This window comes from Chamaea fasciata, unplaced genomic scaffold (genome assembly GCF_029207755.1).
Source record: "Chamaea fasciata isolate MVZ Bird 193981 ecotype frontalis unplaced genomic scaffold, bChaFas1.0.hap1 SCAF_5, whole genome shotgun sequence".
Classification (NCBI taxonomy): domain Eukaryota; kingdom Metazoa; phylum Chordata; class Aves; order Passeriformes; family Sylviidae; genus Chamaea; species Chamaea fasciata.
Window position 1 is genome coordinate 24274456 of NW_027094090.1, and position 19228 is coordinate 24293683.

A 19228-nucleotide genomic window follows, 5' to 3' on the forward strand; every position below is an offset into this window, starting at 1 on the left:
AATTACATATGAAAATAAGTCATTTGTCTTGAAAACTTTTCTATAGATACTTTAAAAAAGTCTTCCCAGCATGTTGCAAATAAATTAAAACTTCTCTAAAACTTCTTTACATTTTGACAATATAAAACTTTTTGAGACATCCAGATGCTACTACAGTTCACAAGTTTCAATTGACCTTTTGTATTGAAATCCTGTTCATTTGTATTAACCAGGGTCACCCCTGAATGCAGTTTTTATTCTTCAGAATACCTTCTAATGTGTAGACAAAGCTCCATCACAAAACTTTTGCTAAACTAACAAATGCAGTCATTTTGAAGATACTCTTTAGTACTTAAAAGAACACAGAAAATGCTTTATTTACATGTCTCTAACTTCTGTTGCTTTAACTCACAGGCTGGTCTTCCTCCCTAACCCCTTTGTTAACAAGTGGTGGTCCTGTCCCCCTGGGTGGCAGGCCCACCCTTCTTCACCAAGCTGCTGCCCAGGGAAATGTCACTTTATTATCAATGCTGCTTAATGAAGAAGGACTGGACATTAATTACTCTTGTGAAGATGGCTATTCTGCCTTGTATTCTGCTGCTACGAATGGACATACAGGTAAATGATACTAAAATCTAGGATGGCATCTGTGTAAACTAGTGGAAGCTTACTTCATAAGTTTTTAATATTCAGTTAGGTCAAATGCATTCCTCCTAAAAATGTGAAATTGAAAGTGAGACATGGAGATTATATGACCAAAGTCATGGTATAGCATATATATAAGCAATGCTTCTTGAAGCAGAATTTTGGAACTCAGAAGGCATTTGAAACACAAAAATTTGGTAGCATCCTGCAGGAACATCTGTTCTAATTCTTCACTCTCTTTGTGTAAAAAGCTGCCAGATATTATCACCCCACATTCTGTGAAAAGCTGAAGATCTCTTGTAGCAATAGGAGCTTGAAAGAAAGAACTTTCCTCTGCAGGGAGTAAGCAGCAAATAGGTAGTCATCAGGGTTTTGATCTTCTGCAGCAGCAGTGAAAATGATGGAATAGAATAGTGTGTTATTTGGGAAATAAATTGAATTGTCTTTACTTTTGAACTAAATGAAATAGCCTTCACTTGTTAGTTATGCTCTACAGAGAAAATTAAAAGGGTTCTTTTTTTCTTTCCCCATGACCCCAACCCTCCTCTTTATTGAGGAAGTACCATTTCTGAGCCTTTCAACAGTCTTCATATTTTATGAATTTATTTATGAAATGCAGTAAGTATGTTACTAACAGATACGAATTTCATGGATACAAACTTGTAGCAATAATTTCCAGACTTTTAACACAAGGCTCTCAAGCAGCAGTTTGTTTTAAAAGTCCAGTGCACATTACTTATAGAGTTTTCTACCTGCATAAAAACCTCCAGATTCTTACATTGCAAGTGGTATTATTGTGCTGTTGTGGACGCTAAAGATGAAATCCAGCAATACCAATGGCAAATATTCCATTAATTTTTAGTAAAGTTAAAATTTTATAATTTTAATTTGGAGTAGAAGGTGGAACATAGTCCCACTAAAGCCACTGCTTTCAAGAGTACTTTGTGGTTTTATTTAATAAAATATTTATTAGTGACACAATTACAAACCCCTGATCCAGTGTTCCAGATAGTAAATAGAGAGAATATTTCATAATTCTTTTCAAGTATTTTAAAAATAAAACTAAAGTTAGGATACAAAATCTTCAGCTAGGCAGATAGTGTACATTTTTCTGACATGTTCAAGCATAGGGTAGGAAAAATTTTCATTTTGCTCAAAATGGTATATTTTGTCTTTGCTTCTTAGGTGCTTTGGGTTTGTTTTTTTTTTTTTTGGAAACATCTGGGCCTTTTCACCTGAGTTTCTTTTTTGTTGCCAAGACCTTTAAAATAGTAGAAAAAAATGTGGTTTTTTCCTTTGGTGATTTTTTTCTTTTTTCAGCTTGTTATCTGCAGCATTAAGAATCCAAGCTAATTATATTGTGTGGATTTATTATTCTCCCCTCACTGAATAGATGTTTGGCATATTCTTCTAGGCTTGCATCCAGTTATCATTGCTAATATTTGAGGGAGACCATAATTGACCCAATTCTTGGTCATTCATTTTTTATTCTAAAATTGTTTCAAAGCAAATGGTTTTAAGTTACCATTACTGCACAGTTCCTACTGACAGCAAAGGCAATTTGGTTCCTCATTTTATTGTCAAAATTTCAAATAAAGAAGACTTGACAGAATTGTGAGAACACCGGAATAAAAACAAACAAATGCATATGCACCCTGTAATTGTTTAGTATGTTTTATTTTTTGAGATTAAAAGCTGTATTACAGAGGTTACAGTGTTGCTCTTCTATTTATAGTTGACAGGATGTGAAAAATACTTTATTGTACAAATCATCACATTTCAGCAACTAAATGGATTGTATGAACTCTGAATGAGAGAATCACACAGCAGCAGTGTTGATGTCTCCTTAATAAATTATATGAAAATTGAAAGTTTTAGATTTATAAAATTTTTGGAGAAAAAATTTTGTTCTTAACTTTATTATATAATCCTTTTTCATTACTTGTAGTTTGTTCTCAGGTGAATGGATATATGTAGCAATTCAAAGGGGAGATATTTTAAAACAAGTTTACTGAAATTATGTAGGCTTAAGAAAGGATGTATAGAAATAAATATTTTTAAAAGTCCTTTCTTATACCTCTTCTTAACTAACCAGGTGGAAAGAAATTATACTGGTGTCATTTTAAAGATAAAATAATTTATTGTTCAAATTTTTCAATGTGTTGAGTTGTCAATGGTAAGTTTCTGGGTTTTTTGGGTTTTTTTTTCTCCCCTGTAGAATCATACAATCATTTAGGTTGGAAAAGACCCTTAAGATCATTTAGTCCAATCATAAGACTTAACACCAGCCTACATTGGTGGGTGATCACACCATGATTTAATTTACTGAGAGTATTTTTAAAGTGGACTTAGTGATTAAATGGATTTTGAGATTTCAAAGTCAACTAACCAGATTTTCCTGTTTATCCTGGAGAAGATTTTGCCAGAAGAAAAGAGTCACTTTAGAATTGATAAAAGTAAGCATAATGAGTACCTCCCTTCAGAAACACCATGTTTTGGAGATTCTGAGAAGAGTGGAAAGTGAATGATCCCCACATATTTTCAGTGAAGAAATACAGCACTTGAGATGTGTAGATAACTAGAGAGTGGTAGAGCACATTGTAACTAGTACGGTGGTAGCACCTGTTGTATGCTCTGAGCCCATTCTCTAGAAAAAATTGAGTTACATAAGACAAGAGCACTGAAACATTCTGTCCTAGTCCATCCTAATTTCAAAATGTGTAGCTTTCCTGTTTAGAAGCAGTTGCCTTTTGAGAGCTGCAGCTGAGGGTTTTTCCAGCACATGAAGTTAAGAGCAGACGCTTTGTTTCCAACACACACTGTCCCTGATTCTGTAGGACTGAGAGAGAGAAATTCACCCTAAAAATATACACTCCCTTTTTATTTGAATGGACATGAGGAAACCGTTCATTTCATGATTTAATCACTAGCCTGGGATAGCTGAACAGGTTGTCTTGGCAGGCTGTCTTGGTTTTACCATTAGCAAAGAAGGAACCACTTCAGGTCTATTTTATGCTCAGTAACAGTAGTTCTCTTAGCTAATAGATCTGCACAGCTGTATGATGTTCCAAATCGTGACCATTCTCTGCCACAAAGAGGTGGAGAAGGACAGAACGAAACAGTAAGAGTTCCTGAATATGAGAGATGTGGATAAAGTAATATCCTTTGGACTCAGCTATGCACTAATCATATGCATTTATGGTGTAATTGATTCTCTTCTATCCTGAGTATTTGGAGGCTGTGGCACCCTGATTGATAGGAAAGAACTGGAATGATGTGGGAAGTAGAAAGGAGTGAGGTGCAGAGACATACAGCTACATGGAGTCAGCTTTCTCGAGCCACCGGATGTATCTGCATGATGTTTGCCAGCACTCTGGAAGAACTAACTGCCCAGCTGTGGTGGAAAGCAGTAAAATCTCCAGGTGTTTGTCTTAATTTGCTTCCATGTTTTGCTTTTGCTATGACCAGAACTTTTAACTTAGTGGCACCAGTGTCTGTCTAGTGCCTGCCCTTCCACCCAGTACTCCCCACTGCTGATTACTTCAGCAGACCAGAGTGAACTGGAGTGAATGAGCCTGGACTGACCCAAATTACCCTTCTCCAAATCCCAGTAAAAAGTCCATCCAGAAGACCCAGGCTTCTTGGAGATAATTGCTACTTTACTTGATCTGCCACCAGAAACAGGTCATGTAGAGCTTACTAGCTCACATGTTCTGCCTTATGCAAGTAGCTGTATTTCCTCATGGTCACACTTATCCCTAAGAATAAAAAGCTGTTTTCAGAAGCAGTATTTTCACAGAGATAAGCTTCATCAGAAACAGTATTTATACAGTCATAACCTACCACCTGAATGATCTGCCACTCAGTAAGTGTGAATTGACCATGCCTTTTTAGACAGGTAGTTTTGTTTTGTGTGTTCATGGCTTTTGCATGGCTAACATATGCTTTATGAGCAAACAGCAGAGTATTCTAGCTAAATGTTTGAAATTTCTAGATGAAAACGTTTTCAACATCCCTCATAAACTTTAAAGGTATTTTAGAATGTCAAGCGGGAATCTGTATTTTCAAGTTAATCATTTAACACAGGACCACGATTGACAATGGAAAGTTGAAAAAAAAAGATAGGTCATTCTTAGCAGAGTATTTATGTGTTAAAAAGTGAAAGAAAATAAAATTTTATTTTAGGTGGTACCATCTTACAATTGGAAGGACTTGGTAAGTTGGTTAACAGAGACCTTCTTTATGACTTAAATTACAGGTCAAGTCCTGGTAACTTACCATGACAGCCAACTTTACAACAACAAAAAATAATTTCACATCAGATTACTTACTTCAAAATTAAAGCATCCCAATTTACAAAATTATAACTTAGAGTGGTTTAATATCTTGTTTCTTAATGTTAAATTATTTATTCAATCAACTCCACAACATCTGTATTAGTATTTGAAAAAACTGTAACAGGAGTAAATACATTGGAGAATGTTTTAGACTACTCAGATTTCTAAGTAGTTCTTAATACATTTTTCTGATATCCAAGTAATTCTTAATATATGTTTGGTTCTGATATCTAGAGTTAAACTTCCCTAACAAAACTTGGCTTCAGGATTTTACTGAGTGCTGGAACAGCATGCATTAAGCTTGCTCAGAAATCAGGTCAGGAGTTTGTAATTGGTGTTGTAGCTGAGCTTATTTTCCAAGTAGTAGTTTCAGTTACAAAAGACTTGTTTTATTTTGGTCTGGAGCCAGTTTGAAGAATGAGGAACATATCAACTGTTTTCTTCAAAGTTAATTGCATCAAATGATATTCCAATTTGTGGATGAAAAGCAGTCTAATTACTATGTAATTAATTATCTTAAATTAGCTGTAGGGATGATGGAATCAGGCCGGTACTATTTTTAGCATGTGTTTTTGGAAACACATGAATGGGAATGGTTTGGGGAGGTTTTAGTTTGTCAGCTTATTTGTCATTGCAATCACAAGTCAAAGTGTCCTAAAATAAGACTGACCGGTGTGTTGCTTGAGGTCTGTGTGGCTTGTGAACATCTCCCCTGCGGCTGTCATATTTGTCACAACTGCTAGTAGGCAGTGACGCCCTTAGGGACTCCTGGATAAGTCAGATTCTCCACTTCGGAAGTAAAATAGCTAATACTGTGGGAGTTGCCTGCAGTGGGCATGTGTTTTAATCCCGGCAGAACCCAACCCAAGCCCTTTTTGCAAAAGTGTGGTGATGTCCCTGGGAGGCAGTTCTCATCTCTCTCCTGCAAACTTCTTCCTGAGCTTTTATTTCAGTCCCCTAAGGTGTGTGATGTGTAGTCCAAAAGACTGGCTGATTGTTGCCCCTGGGGCAGACTTCAGCCTCTGGTAGCTTTAACCACTTGATCTTGTTGACTCATTCTGTGGTTTTGCTCTATTTATAGATTGTGTGAGATTGCTGCTGGCTGCAGAAGCACAAGTTGACGCTGCTGATAAAAATGGCTTTACACCCTTGTGTTCAGCAGTTGCTCAGGGACATGTCAAGTAAGTCTTTAAGATTTTGCCTATCAGCTGTTACACAATTTTATATTCTCTTTACATTATATATGTCTTCATTGCATTACTGTTGCATTCTTATGTAAAAATGTATTTATCTATAATTTATTGAACGCATCTACTTAAATTCATATTCTTATGCCATTCTGATTTTAATATTTTCTATTTGTTTTGTGTCCAATTTCAGCTCTTAAGGTTGCTGAGCATGTATTCTTAGCAATACAATGTGGTACTGGTCTGCATGGACATCATACCTCTGAATTTCTTAATTTTCTTTGAGCTATCAGCCATAGTATAGGATTAACAGAGAAAGGACGAAGGAAATTATTTTTGCACTGATTTTTTCAAGCATAGAAAAGTATGAATATCATATTCAGAGGCAAAAGAACATCTGAGTTTTCTCCTGAGTAAAACAACAAGGTTTTTTTAAGGTTTAAGTTTTTTTTGTATCAGTAACTTTGAAAAACAGAAAATTATGTACAGGTCAAATAATATTACTGACAACATTCTTCAAAATGTCATTAGAATAATTTATGTCATAGAGTCATAGGAAATAGAACTGGAAGTTGGAAGCAACTATTAAATAACCGTTTCCAGAGCATCCTTTTCCAGAGAAAATTATTTTACAAATTCAAAAGGCTTTAAACAGAGTTCCTAAGAATTCTTGTTACAGAATTTAACTTGGTTTTACATATATTTTCTCTTTTTTTATCTTTCTGATTCTTTTCATGTTTATATTTTGTTATTTTTAAGGATTTTACTCTGATGCAGTAACACATAGGAAGCAGCCTTTGAGTGTTATACTGTGATAGACCCTGACCCAACAATGAGGAAGAGTGGCATCTCCCTTCTTCTCATAGTCTTCCATAAGTGTATATGAATCTTCAAAGATCCTTTTCACTTCTTAAAGATTTCAAGTTCATCAGCTAATGGTCATTTTTTACTAGAAGTCTTACTCCAGAGGTAGCAAATGCCCACTAGGTGTTTCGAGCACAGAAATACATGTCTAGTTAAGTGTTTCAGTGTTTAGTGTAAAATCTGTAAAAAATAGGTGTGACTTGACAAGACAAACCCAAAATACACTCTCCATATTCTCTCACTAAAATAGATATCTTAGCACTTGGTTTAAATAGGAAGCTATTTATTTCCCTGACTTAGCCTCACGACACTTTGCTATGTATCATCTGCTGTGCTGTGATATTGCAGACTTTATATTCTTTTTGCCTTAGAGTTACTTATGTAATATGATATCCCTAAACACATTTTTTGCTTTTACATTTTTAGATACTGAGCATGAACTGAATTGTAAAATTGAGCATGGAATGACAGGGCTAGCCAAAAATGTCGGAGACTAGAAATGCTTCAGGCTGTTTGATTTGTTGGTCGCTTCAAAGTTCAGGCACAGAAAAAAAAATCTGCAATAGATAGAATATGGGGCAACAGTACTGTCTGTCTCCTAATGTGGGGTTAATGACAGCACTGAACAGCTCTAATTTGCACAGTGGGTGTCTGTCACAAACTTGCTAACCAGTCCCCTGTGACATCTTCATTAACCTTGTTTCTGAGCCAAGACAATACTGTTGTTCTAACCCTAGTTATGTAGTCAGAAAAAAAAAAAAATCTAGTTTTTTGAGGCTGGTCCAGTAGTATCACCAGATCAGAAACTGGTTTTAGGAGAAATTTCCAGAATCATTTCCCGTGTGGTCCATGCCAGTATGACTTTCCCTGAACTTGAGGTGGAAAGTCAATGTAGCTTTTTGAGATTCACCAAATCCAATGTAAAGTATCAAACCAGATATTTCTAACCTAGCAGACTTAAAACTCGATCTTGAATTGCTGTATGGAAATGTCTTCTTGTGAGCCCTTCTTAAGATGACTTTTGTGACTGTATCGTTAGGATGTATGCCTAACATCTGTTAAGGCAGAACATTATTTTTATTTGTATTTCTTTCTGTTCAGTTGAGCATTTTTGGAAAGCATAGATATGTAATTCATATCAATGCTATCTGTTTTACTCTTCTGTAAAATTGTGCATTTTACCTTGAACCTAACTGATTTTCTGACTAGATAAAAAAGTACCAAAACAATTTTCTTAAATACTTGCTATTTTCTTAGTATGTAGTTTCTTATATTCTTATATTCTTATATATACCTTAAATTGGTTTAAATATTTTGTCACAGTATGGTCTCCTAATCAGTAGTTATTTGGCACTGCACTAACTGCTTTGAGGCTTTATTGTTGATATGCGTTCTGTTTTTATGGACTGATAAATATTGAGCTGGAGAGTGGGAACCTATCTTTTTTAACAATGCTTTTTTGAACTGCTGAGTGAATTGACTGGCATTAAGATTTTTGCAAGTCTTAAGGGTTGTTGCAAAGCTAGGTTGGGGAAGGGAAAGGTAGCCAACCCCGGCACAAGAACTGGGAAGAAAAATGGACCTACTGCTACAGGGTTGTGAGGAAGTAGAGGAGCTTGGATATGAATGCTGGCCCCAAGTGAATTGCTCTTCAGAGCTCCATCTAATCTTCCATCCTCCATAACCCAGTAGCTGCTAGCAATACACCCAAGCCGTCCTTCTGGAGTAGCCTCCATTCAGGGATCTGAATGACAGGTACTGCCATAGCTGTTCTGCTCCCACCACCAGGTTACTTCCCTAGATGAGTGTCCCTTTTGCTGGTAAAGCTAGTCCTAGTCCTTCATTTTATTTTTTCCCATTTCTTCTTAATTCTATTTTAAATATCAGTAGTCAGAAGTGTTTCCTTTTTTGCTCAGCTGAATGTTTTTCTTAAGCAGCTGTCATCAAGTTTTTATCAGACTTGTGAAATTCAGTGTTTTACATTCACAATTTTTAAATGCAGCTAAAGTAGTTTAAAATTTAGATGTTTAAAGTAGCCTGTCTATATTCCTATGTACAAAATGTACTTTGTACTTGTATATATGGGTTGATCACAGGTAGATCTGTATCTGTAAAATCAATACTATATTTAAAATATTTAAATGTCGTAACCTATAAAGAGGTGTTGGATGTCTAACATAAGACAATTCTATTGCTTTGTTGTTTTCTGTAGATGTGCAGAATTATTAATTATGTATCAGGCTGATATTAACCATGCTGCTGAAAGAGGACAAACACCTTTGTACCTGGCCTGTAAAAATGGAAATAACGATTGTATTAAGCTATTGTTGGAAGGTGGAGCGAATCGAACAGTAGAAACCAGTGTAAGTTAAAATAGTTTGCAAAGTTACAGTACCTTGTATAGTACTGAACATTTACAATAAAATACTTATTTAAACTTTTCTTCAAAGCTGGAATAAACCATACAATTTGAAATTAGTATTTTGTTATTTTCATACTTTCTGGGATTTTTTAAACTGTATATTGTCTAAAATCTCCTAAATGATGTGACTTTCATACCATCTTACGTATTTCAGATTCCCTTGGTAATTTGCTGCAACTTTTCTCCAGCGCTGGATTTCTAAAATGAAACTTTTCTGGTGTGGCTTATTTTTAAGATGGAGAAGTGGATATAGGGATTTTGTGTCCAGTTTTTATGTTACGGTTGCTTTCTTGTTGTCCTTGAATGGACAACACCCCAAAACTTTCTTGCCCTTGTAGAGTCTCATATATCACAAATGGCAGAATATGGCCACAAAAAGAGTCATGTCTAGAGGAGAAGGGGAGGAGGACTGTCCCAAAATTCGTGCCTACATACTGCCTTTTTTCAGGTGCTTTTCTAAAGTTTTTAATTACTCTGATGTCAATAGATTCTTATGACAATAAAAGTAGGTCATAGGCTGTTCCAAAACAGAGTACAAAGAGCAGTAGTTTCACAGAACATTCTACTCCTCCTGTAATTATTACACTAATTTTTTATCATTCATTTATTTTTCTGCTGGAAAGTAAATATATTTGACTTGGAATGAGAGAAAGTTGTGATGTCAAAACTGTGAAACTGCCTAATAAATGGATTAATGCAACATGAAACAATATTGATAGTTGGAATCATTTTTGTTTGATGCGCAGGAAGGAAGCAGTTTACGAACAGCACATAAGCCCTGTATCACTTAGACTCTTCTAAAAATTTTGAAGATTTATCTGTTGGACTGTTATTGGAGGAAACTGTAAAATTTTTTTCTGTTACATTTTCTTCCCTCTCTTCCACCCAAAACACATACAAGCAACTCTGTTTTCCCAAAGGATTATTATGTCACTCTTTCTTATCTTCATAATTTCTAGACAGAGCCTTCCATTCACATTCTTTGCTGATATAAGTCTACAAACATTTTTCTTTGTGTTTGGTGGCAGTGTGCTTTTTGATTTTGTTTTTGGGTTTTTTTTTTTTTTCAGGATGGCTGGTCTCCAATTCATGCAGCAGTGGATTCTGGTAATGTTGAAAGTCTTAAGCTCCTTATGTACTATGGAGAGCCGAACAATGGGAACTGTTTGATGGATGCAGAGCCTAATTTAGACTACTTTGATTTGGAGAAGAGAGAAGATGACTATAGCAGTAGAGTAAAGCCTGTTGTTTCTGCAGATCTCATCAACCATGCTGACAAAGAGGGTTGGACTGCTGCCCATATAGCAGCATCAAAAGGCTTTAAGGTTAGTCTGTGTGAAAAAGTTACAGTAACCTGATAGAATTTAGGCAAAATAAATCCTTTTCTTTTATCTTTGAAGTATTACAACTTAGAGGTCACGTCGAAGTTTGTTATCTAGTTCATAGACCAGCTTGATTTAACAGAGACAAGAGATAGACCTCCAGTGGACAATTTGTCCCAGAATCTAGGTGTCAAATGGAGTGAATTATCATATTTAAATGTCTGCCTCTTATGAGACATTAATAAAAAGAGGAAACTTGAGATTTTCAAAGTTACGGTGAGATGAATCCCACCCTAAATGCCAATTCATTGAATGTCGTGTGCTTATAGATATTAAATGGACATAATTTCTGGTTACAGGCAGGAATGATTTCACTGAACAATTTTTCCTCTGTGAAGGAGGAGAGAAGAAGAAATTTGAGAACTAGATTTGTGCAGACATACATTGTTTAATTTATTATTTTGGGCAGCCTTTTTAGCAGGCAGTGAAACATTTTTGTGAGGTTGGGATAACTGATGACATGGATGACCTGACAGGTCCTACTGATGACAAACAGGAAGATTTCTGGAAATTTAATATTACTGTTTGATATCAGAAGCTATACACTTCTCACACTGACAATTTAAAGGACTTCTTTTTATAGGGTAGCTCTCAGATCTCGCTGTAAAATTTTTATCTGGGAAGAAAATAGAGGTGCTAAACACAGAAGAGTGAATTTTAAGAAAATACAGTCCAAGACTTCAAAAATTAACCTGTATTTACATGCCTAGTTCAATATCTGTCATTATGTTTGCTTTTTTTCCTGATAAATTTATGTTCAAAATAGATATGTTTGAAATAGACACAGATTTAAGATTAAGTTGAAGTTATGGGGTTTTTTTAGGGTCAACCACTGCTTACTCAGCATTTTGCATTACAAAGAGTCAGTGTTCCTTTACCAATGTGTGTTAGGCAGGTGCAGACTCTCATTCCAGTTTTCATTCATGCAAATTTAGATGGAGTTTAAGGTATTTGCTATAGTCTGCAAATACCTAAATAATGTGCACTGTATTGACTCTTTCTGCAGTAATAGAAGCCTTAGGAACTTTGAATTTAGGTTTCATTTGCTGTCTAAAACTGCTTTGACTAGGTGATCTCTCTGAAAGTTCTGACACTGGAAGTCTTCACGTATGTCATTCATGAATAACTCAAGGATTTGAGTTTCGAAGCACATTCCAAGTCAACCGTTAAGTGAGATCTCCATCTGGGGTTGAGGGGAGTCTCTTAGGTGATGAAGGTTATAAAGAGCAATCAGATTCCTGGTTTTGATGTTGCAGAGACTATAAAATTGTATTTGATTTAATGCATTTATTGACTTGAGATATGTTTGGGATATTTAAAAGCTAAAAAACTTAATAGCCACCTCCAAGTGCTGTTAACACTTTGACTTCATCCCCTAATCCGTTATGTACACTGCATGTCATTCATTCCAGTGCATGATAGCTGCATATAAGCAGTGCTGACACTTGCATCCTCTTGTTTTGACATAGGTAAGGGGCTATTCTTTACAGATTAATTCTGCTAGGACATCTTAGCTGTTATTTCATAAGCAGCAAATACAACAGAAATCCTCATTTTACTAAGGAAATAAGCTGATTTCTTGGTTCTTTCCCCCTTCTTCCTGCTTTACTTCCCATTTTCAACCTCACAGTTCAGTCCTCAGCCTTCTGCTGTTCTGCTATTCATTGCTCCTATTTGAGAGATAGTGTTAACAAACTAACCTGGCAAGAAAATACATGCTTTTTTCTGCTTGATATCCTTCTGGCAAGCTCAGTGAGCTGATCATTCTCTTTATAAAGTACTCATAGGTGCTGTAACTACAGCCTGGTAAAATTTCACCTCACAGGCAGATATACCTTGAATGACTGCTATAGTTATGAAAGGTCTCAGGGTGTCAGATACACTGACAAAAGTTTCTGTAGAACAGCTACAAAACAGGTAACGCTATGTCAACCTGCAAGGAGCCACTGTTCTGCATCAAAATACTCAACAGCTGCTTCTCTGTGTTTGTAAGGTTTGATTTCTCTGCTGTGGTTAACCCCAGACATTATCAATACAGTATTAACTAGTATAATTTCTGTTGGTTTCTTTTTTTTTACAATATGGACGTCTCTTTAAAAGCATATCTGAGATGGCAAAGCTTTAATGAAGGCTGCCTGTATTATTGCAGGATGATGGTTATTAGAAACAAGGACTTGATCCTTTTTCTGGTTGCTGATCAATCAATGTGAATGTAGTTTTATGAGAACTCTTTTATCCCACACTAATTTGGGAGAATCTATATCGTGAATACTTTTTCGTATTACAGTATGATTCTACCAATCCTAATTTATATGCTAATATCTTGTTTCTAATTTCAGTGATTCTTTCCTTTTGTTGAGCATGTGATATTTTTTAGAGGGCATTATGTTGTTGGCATCCCCAAGATGTTTGTGCTTTGACTTCGTAAAAATACATTTTTATATCACTGCATTCTTACAATGCTTGCAGGATTTCAGGTTTCTGCTTGCAGAAATTCTGCCAAAAAAGAGGCTTGCAAGGTGATTTTAAAATGATTCTTTTTTTGTGTCCCACTCAGGTGTCAGTCATGATGGAAACTCCTACTTGGTGAATTGCAAAGTGAAAACTGGTTTTATGGATTGTTACCTAAATAGATTAATTTATTAGTCTGTATTAAGCTTCAGATTTGTTTATTTAGTGTTGCTTGAACATTGAGGCCAGGATGTTCAAATCAGGATAATAGCTGAGTTTCTGTCTCCTTATCAAACCTAAACTAGTGGCCAGATGTAAGAATTTCTTAATTCACCTAATCAGCACTTGATGCTTAGAGACTGTAGAACCTCTGGTTCCGTGTGTTCTGCTTTTTTATAGTCATTATTGGAGACTTTCAAGTCTGCTATAAAATATTTTTACTCCTGGCTTTCAACTCCATGAGAAACATCATTTTATCTATAGAAACTTCGTAGCTGATTGTCTTTGGAAATGCATGTGTAAGAATTTTAATTAGGAATCTAACTGCATATTGGTACAATGCTTTAGTGCAGCAAATGGACAAGTAAATAATACAGTTCCTACCTTTGCAGAACTGTCTAGAAATCCTTTGTAGCCATGGTGGACTAGAGGCTGAGAGAAAAGATAAGTGTAATCGAACATTGCATGATGTTGCTACTGATGATTGCAAACATCTCCTAGAAAACTTAAGTAAGTAAATGCTATCAGCACTACATAAAAATGTTTATAGCAAAGAACTTGTGGAGCAAAAATGAGAAATATGAAAAGGGTAGTTGTCACCTTTTTTGGGTGCACAGTATTAAATTACCTTGATCTAGCAGGTTTCTATTCTCCAAATTTTGCAAAAGCATATGAAATTTTGTTGGAGGTTATTAAATTCCTCATGTCTTAGTTTCTAAACCGTTCAAAAAGATGGTACATACTGTACATTTACAAATACCCATACTCTCTTAAAATTTCTGAATTTGATATTAGTAATTACTTTTGCAAAAGCTATTGCCTTCCTCTTATCTTGTCTTCAAATTCTTGCAGAAATAGTCATTGGTGGGTAGCTGTCAAATTTCCTCAGGCTAAGATGATCATCTAGTCATATCTGATTCTCTTTCTAGAGCATAGTTTATTTTGTCACTTGTTTATCAGTAAGGGGATTGTTTGAGTCTTCAAATAAGTCTTAGAGACAGCATCAAAGAACTTCTTTTTTTCCGGCATCAGTAACTTCTGTAAGAAGATTGCTCTTCTGTTGAAACCTGTCATCATCTTCCTTCTCTGTAAGTTTGCTCAAAATTCAGTAGAGCAGGCTCATCTGTGTATTTCTTGAGACAGAACTTAATTCATCCTCTCACTAGTTTTGTGTATTTTATATCACTGTATAAATCCAGATACAGCTGTATCTATATATACAAAGGAAGATATCTGTATTTCTCTGTATGGTTAGAATTATGGCATTTGTAGATTTGTATGCTCTATTTTTTTCACTCTTTTTTTGTGTTTGTCTTGCGGGATATAGGGATGTGAGTAGTTAATTTCAGTGATTATCAACAAATTAAGGAAGTTTTCTGTCTGCTGCTTCTGATTTTTGTTCCTCAGCTATTTTAAATCACAGTTCTTACCATTTTACTGCAGGTTCAGAGGAGAACACAGCTCACTTTCTAATAGGAATAGGCACTCCTCCATGGTCATCTTCATTGGACTGAAGCAAATTTCTGATGTTTGAATCTATAGCCTGTTAAATTAGTGCTTTTATTATATCCATCAGTCTTAGTACCCTGTGTCTCTGGTCATGCTTGTCATGAATCCAGTGACTTTTATCAGGTCAGTACCTTTGGCCTCCCCTTCTCTTCTGTACACCTTAAGCCAAGACTGCATTTTTGGGTGAGGTGGCTATGTACCATCCTCTCCCTTCCTCACACTCCAGTAAGGTTTCTAGTGTAGGACAGATCTGAAAGACTGGGGGCCAGGGCTGCCAGCTATGCCTTAGAGGTCACATGTATTGAAGTTTAGGCATACAGTATACCTCTGTCCTAGGGGCCTGTTTCCTTGTGGAGAACCCTCTGTACTCCTTACATTTCCCTGAGGTCCAGCCATCAGAAGGGCAAGCCTTTGATGCATTTCCCACAACTCTACATCTGAAGGATGCCTCTGAGTAATCTTCTCCCTATGGTAGGCCAGTGGATTTAAATCAGAGCTTTTCTGACATCAGGAAGACTTCATTGGTTTGTATCAGCTGAAGATCTGGCTTCTGGACGCAAAAGGGAAACAAAGATCATGTTGCAAGACTTCATAATAAGCTGATATGGGTTGTTTTTTATGGTGCGCTTTTTTATTTGAGATATAATTTCTGAAAGGTATTCTTTGGCATGAAAATTAGAAGATAGTTTCCTTTTCATTTTTAGTCATCTAAATGAGCTCCAGAGACTGCTGCTTCTGTTGAGTTGTATTCCAAAGAACAAGATTTAAAATACTTCATAGTTTCTAGAATGTGCATGTAAATTTCCTTTTTTAACATTTTGTCAATTTACTCTGTAGCAAATCAAATACACCTTTTCAAGTGCATTTTCTGTCTTAGCTCTTAGCTTTTTATTTAAAGATGTTTGGCTCAGCTGTCTTTTCCAATTGTGCCAGAAAACTATGTTCTACATTGTTAATAAAAAATGTGCACAAACACAATGAACCGAAAAATTCAGACATTGACTACCATCTGTCTTAATTTATAAGTAATTAGTCTCTAAAGAGGAAGCATAAGATAAAATAAATTTTGTCTTGTTTCCTGTTTTTTAAGCATAATTATACTGAACTTTTTTATTAAAAATGATAGATACCTTGGTATTTTCATTACTGCTCAGATTTTTTGGTGGTGATCTGTGCTATTCTTTACCATTTGCTTCTTTGTAGTAGGAGTTATTTTGTAGTTTTCCTTTGTAATATTAGATGATATTGGTTTATAATAATGGAATCATTTTAAATTGAGTTCTACAGTTTTATTCATAGTTGATGTTTTGTTTTTCAACAGATGCTCTTAATGTGCCTGTAAGGATTTCAGTCCGTAGCATTGAACCAGTTCATTGTGGCACAGAAGAATTTGATACAATATGTGCTTTAAATATCCGCAAGCAGACGTCATGGGATGATTTTTCAAAAGCAGTGAGTCAGGCAGTGACAAACCATTTCCAAGCAATCACTTCTGATGGATGGAGGAGCCTAGAAGATCTGTCATTTAATAGTGCTGCAGAATCCAACATTGGCCTCAGTGCAAGCAGCATATTTTCTGTCAAACTAGGTATCAATATTGGTGTTAATGAAAAAAGCAAAACTTGGAGGTGTTCTTGAATTTGTGAAATCTAAGATAAAAATATATTTGAATTACTGCATCTTTTAAAGCTTAAACTAAGAAAGACCAGTACTAGATATGAAAATTTGAACTGTACTGGCATGAAAGCATTCCTTACTTTTAGCTGAGTATATGGCACAAAAATTAATTTACGCACTTTAATATAATCTTGGGGATCATGAGGTCCTATATTAATTAGTCTTTTAGTACTTTTAGTACTCCAAAGGAGAAATCAGTATCTCAGGTGAAACTAAATTCTCACCCTGAGTGCTGTGTGCAGTTTTAGATGCCACAATATAAGAAAAGGCAATTAGGGAGTGTCCAAAGGAGAGACATGAGGATGACAAAGGGCCTTGAGGAGAAGCCATGTGAGGAGTGGCTGAGGGCTTCTGGTCTGTTCAGCCTGGAGAAGAGGAGACTGAGGGGAGACCTCACTGCAGTTACAACTTCCTCATGAGGGGAAGAGGAAGGGCAGACACTGATCTCTTCTCTGAAATGACCAGATGGGACTTGAGGGAATGGCCTGGAGTTGCATCATGGAGGTTTAGGTTGGATATTAGATGAAGATTCTTCACCCAGAGGGTGTTTGGGCACTGGAACAGGCTCCCCAGGGGACATGGTCACAGCACCAGCCTGACAGAGTTCAAGAAGCATGTGGAAAATGCTCTCAGGCTTATGGTGTGACTCTTGGAATGTTCTGTGCAGAGCCAGGACTTTGATAATCCCTGTTAGTCCCTTCTAACTCAGGATATTCTATGGTTCTACAAAAGCAACTCAAATCCTGCATTGCTTCTTTACAGTCCATCCAGAATATACAGTAAATACAGACTGTAAATCACTGGCATAGGTAAACAGAACTGCTGTTTTACATAACTTCACTTGGCAAGGTGCAAAAGAGAAATCTTAACAATTATGAGAAATTGGCCAAAATGTGGTGGTCTTAGTAACAGTTTTATAGGTTTCTGAAAATCCTTGTACTTCATCTTAAATCTCCTTCCTTCCTCCACTTTCCCATCAGCAAAAATGAACCCTAGTCACATTAGACCGGGCAAATTATTCTGTTTTACTCTATTTTAACTGTAAGGATAAAAAGACAGACTACCTGTTTAACTTGTGCCTCAACTGGCAGAAAACACTAGTAACTTCAGTCGTATATCAAATAATAGCATGGTTTAGTACATCTCATACATGGGACTGGTTTGTTTGTCAAATTTGTCAATGTATGTACATAATCTTTGTAAGCAAGCGAATATGCTTGAGTGTAGGACACTTTATATACCTACAAGGAATATCTCTTATTTTTTCTTTTTAACAGGAAACATTTCGTGGTCAACAGGTCAGATTTTTTCCCAGCCACCATGGGACTTTTTGAAGAACAATAGAGCTGAGCATATCACAGTGTTTTTGTTAGGTAATTTTCAAGTCATAATTTTTCAGTTTTGAATGTTAAGACGCTCCATATGAAATACATAATTTGAGAGTCATTTGCTACTGGTTTTGTTCATCAGTATTGCTTGATTCTGAGACATCATATCCATTTAATTGTTTAACTGGATTTTGAAGTGTCTACAACATTTGGAAAAGATGCTGACACATAAAAGTCTTACCGCCTTTTTCAGCCACATAGTAGTATATATTTTGCTTATGTCATGGATACCCATCAATCTATGGTGCTAGATAAATGCCTTACATTTATTCAGTATTTTAATTTGCGTAGCCTCTAATTTTAAAAAGCCTCTGTAGAATATTGCATGAAAATCAAATGTATCAGTCACACATGCATGTAAACGAGAGATTTACCAAAGTTATTTGTATGTCTCATTTTAAGGACCTCAGGAAGGCTGTCTAAACAGTGTGACTTACGCATCCATGATCCATCTTCAGACACTTCAGAATTATCTCCGCCTGGTCAGTAATAAGCTAGCTTCTCTCTGCATGCTAATTGTTTGTCAAAATACTTCTGTAATAGTGTTGACTAAAATCAGGAGTTTTTGCTCTGTGAAAAAACATCAAGACTTCTAAAAAAATGAAATGGGATGAAAGCTGTTTTAAAATAAAGTTCCCCCTAAACTTACCCTTAATTTTAGTCTCGTGAAGGCATTAACTTTCTTCTTTATATAGCTGCTGTCTGATTAACTGAACTGCTTAAAATTTATTAAAATCTCTCTAATATCTTACTGCTTTCCAAAGTTATTTTATTCCACTTTTTGAGGAGATAGTAAATTAGAATAACATTCATGTAAACAATTACTCGAGACTTGAATTTTATTACTAGCTTATGTAGAAATCTCTTGTAACACAGTTTATTTAATACCTCAAAATGTAAGGATAATTGAATAATATGAGATAACTTTCATGCATCATTTCTTTTAACATTGCATCAGATCAGAATTAATATAGAGCCTGCTTTATTTCTGCTGGGTCCTTGGGTAGTATTTTATGTTGTCAGTAGAACATGCCACAGGTTTCTGCTCTATTCAGCCATATTGCACAGAGATATGAGTGTATTCCCTTACTGACATTTTAGAGGCAAAATAGAGTTAAGATTTTTTTTAAAATTGCAAATAAATTACAAAAAAATAACATGATCCCAT

The 19228-nt window shown here is 35.7% G+C and overlaps 1 protein-coding gene across 1 annotated transcript in view; it reads left to right on the plus strand.

Moving 5' to 3' along the window:
- The window catches only part of CTTNBP2 (cortactin binding protein 2), a 77080-nt gene that overhangs the window by 39952 nt on the left and 17900 nt on the right, over positions 1–19228 (plus strand). Inside the window, 8 exon segments of the mRNA XM_066183043.1 lie at positions 394–597; positions 6043–6142; positions 9225–9375; positions 10505–10759; positions 13879–13996; positions 16317–16583; positions 17950–18045; positions 18463–18542. Of these exon segments, the coding sequence (XP_066039140.1) occupies positions 394–597; positions 6043–6142; positions 9225–9375; positions 10505–10759; positions 13879–13996; positions 16317–16583; positions 17950–18045; positions 18463–18542 (1271 nt within the window).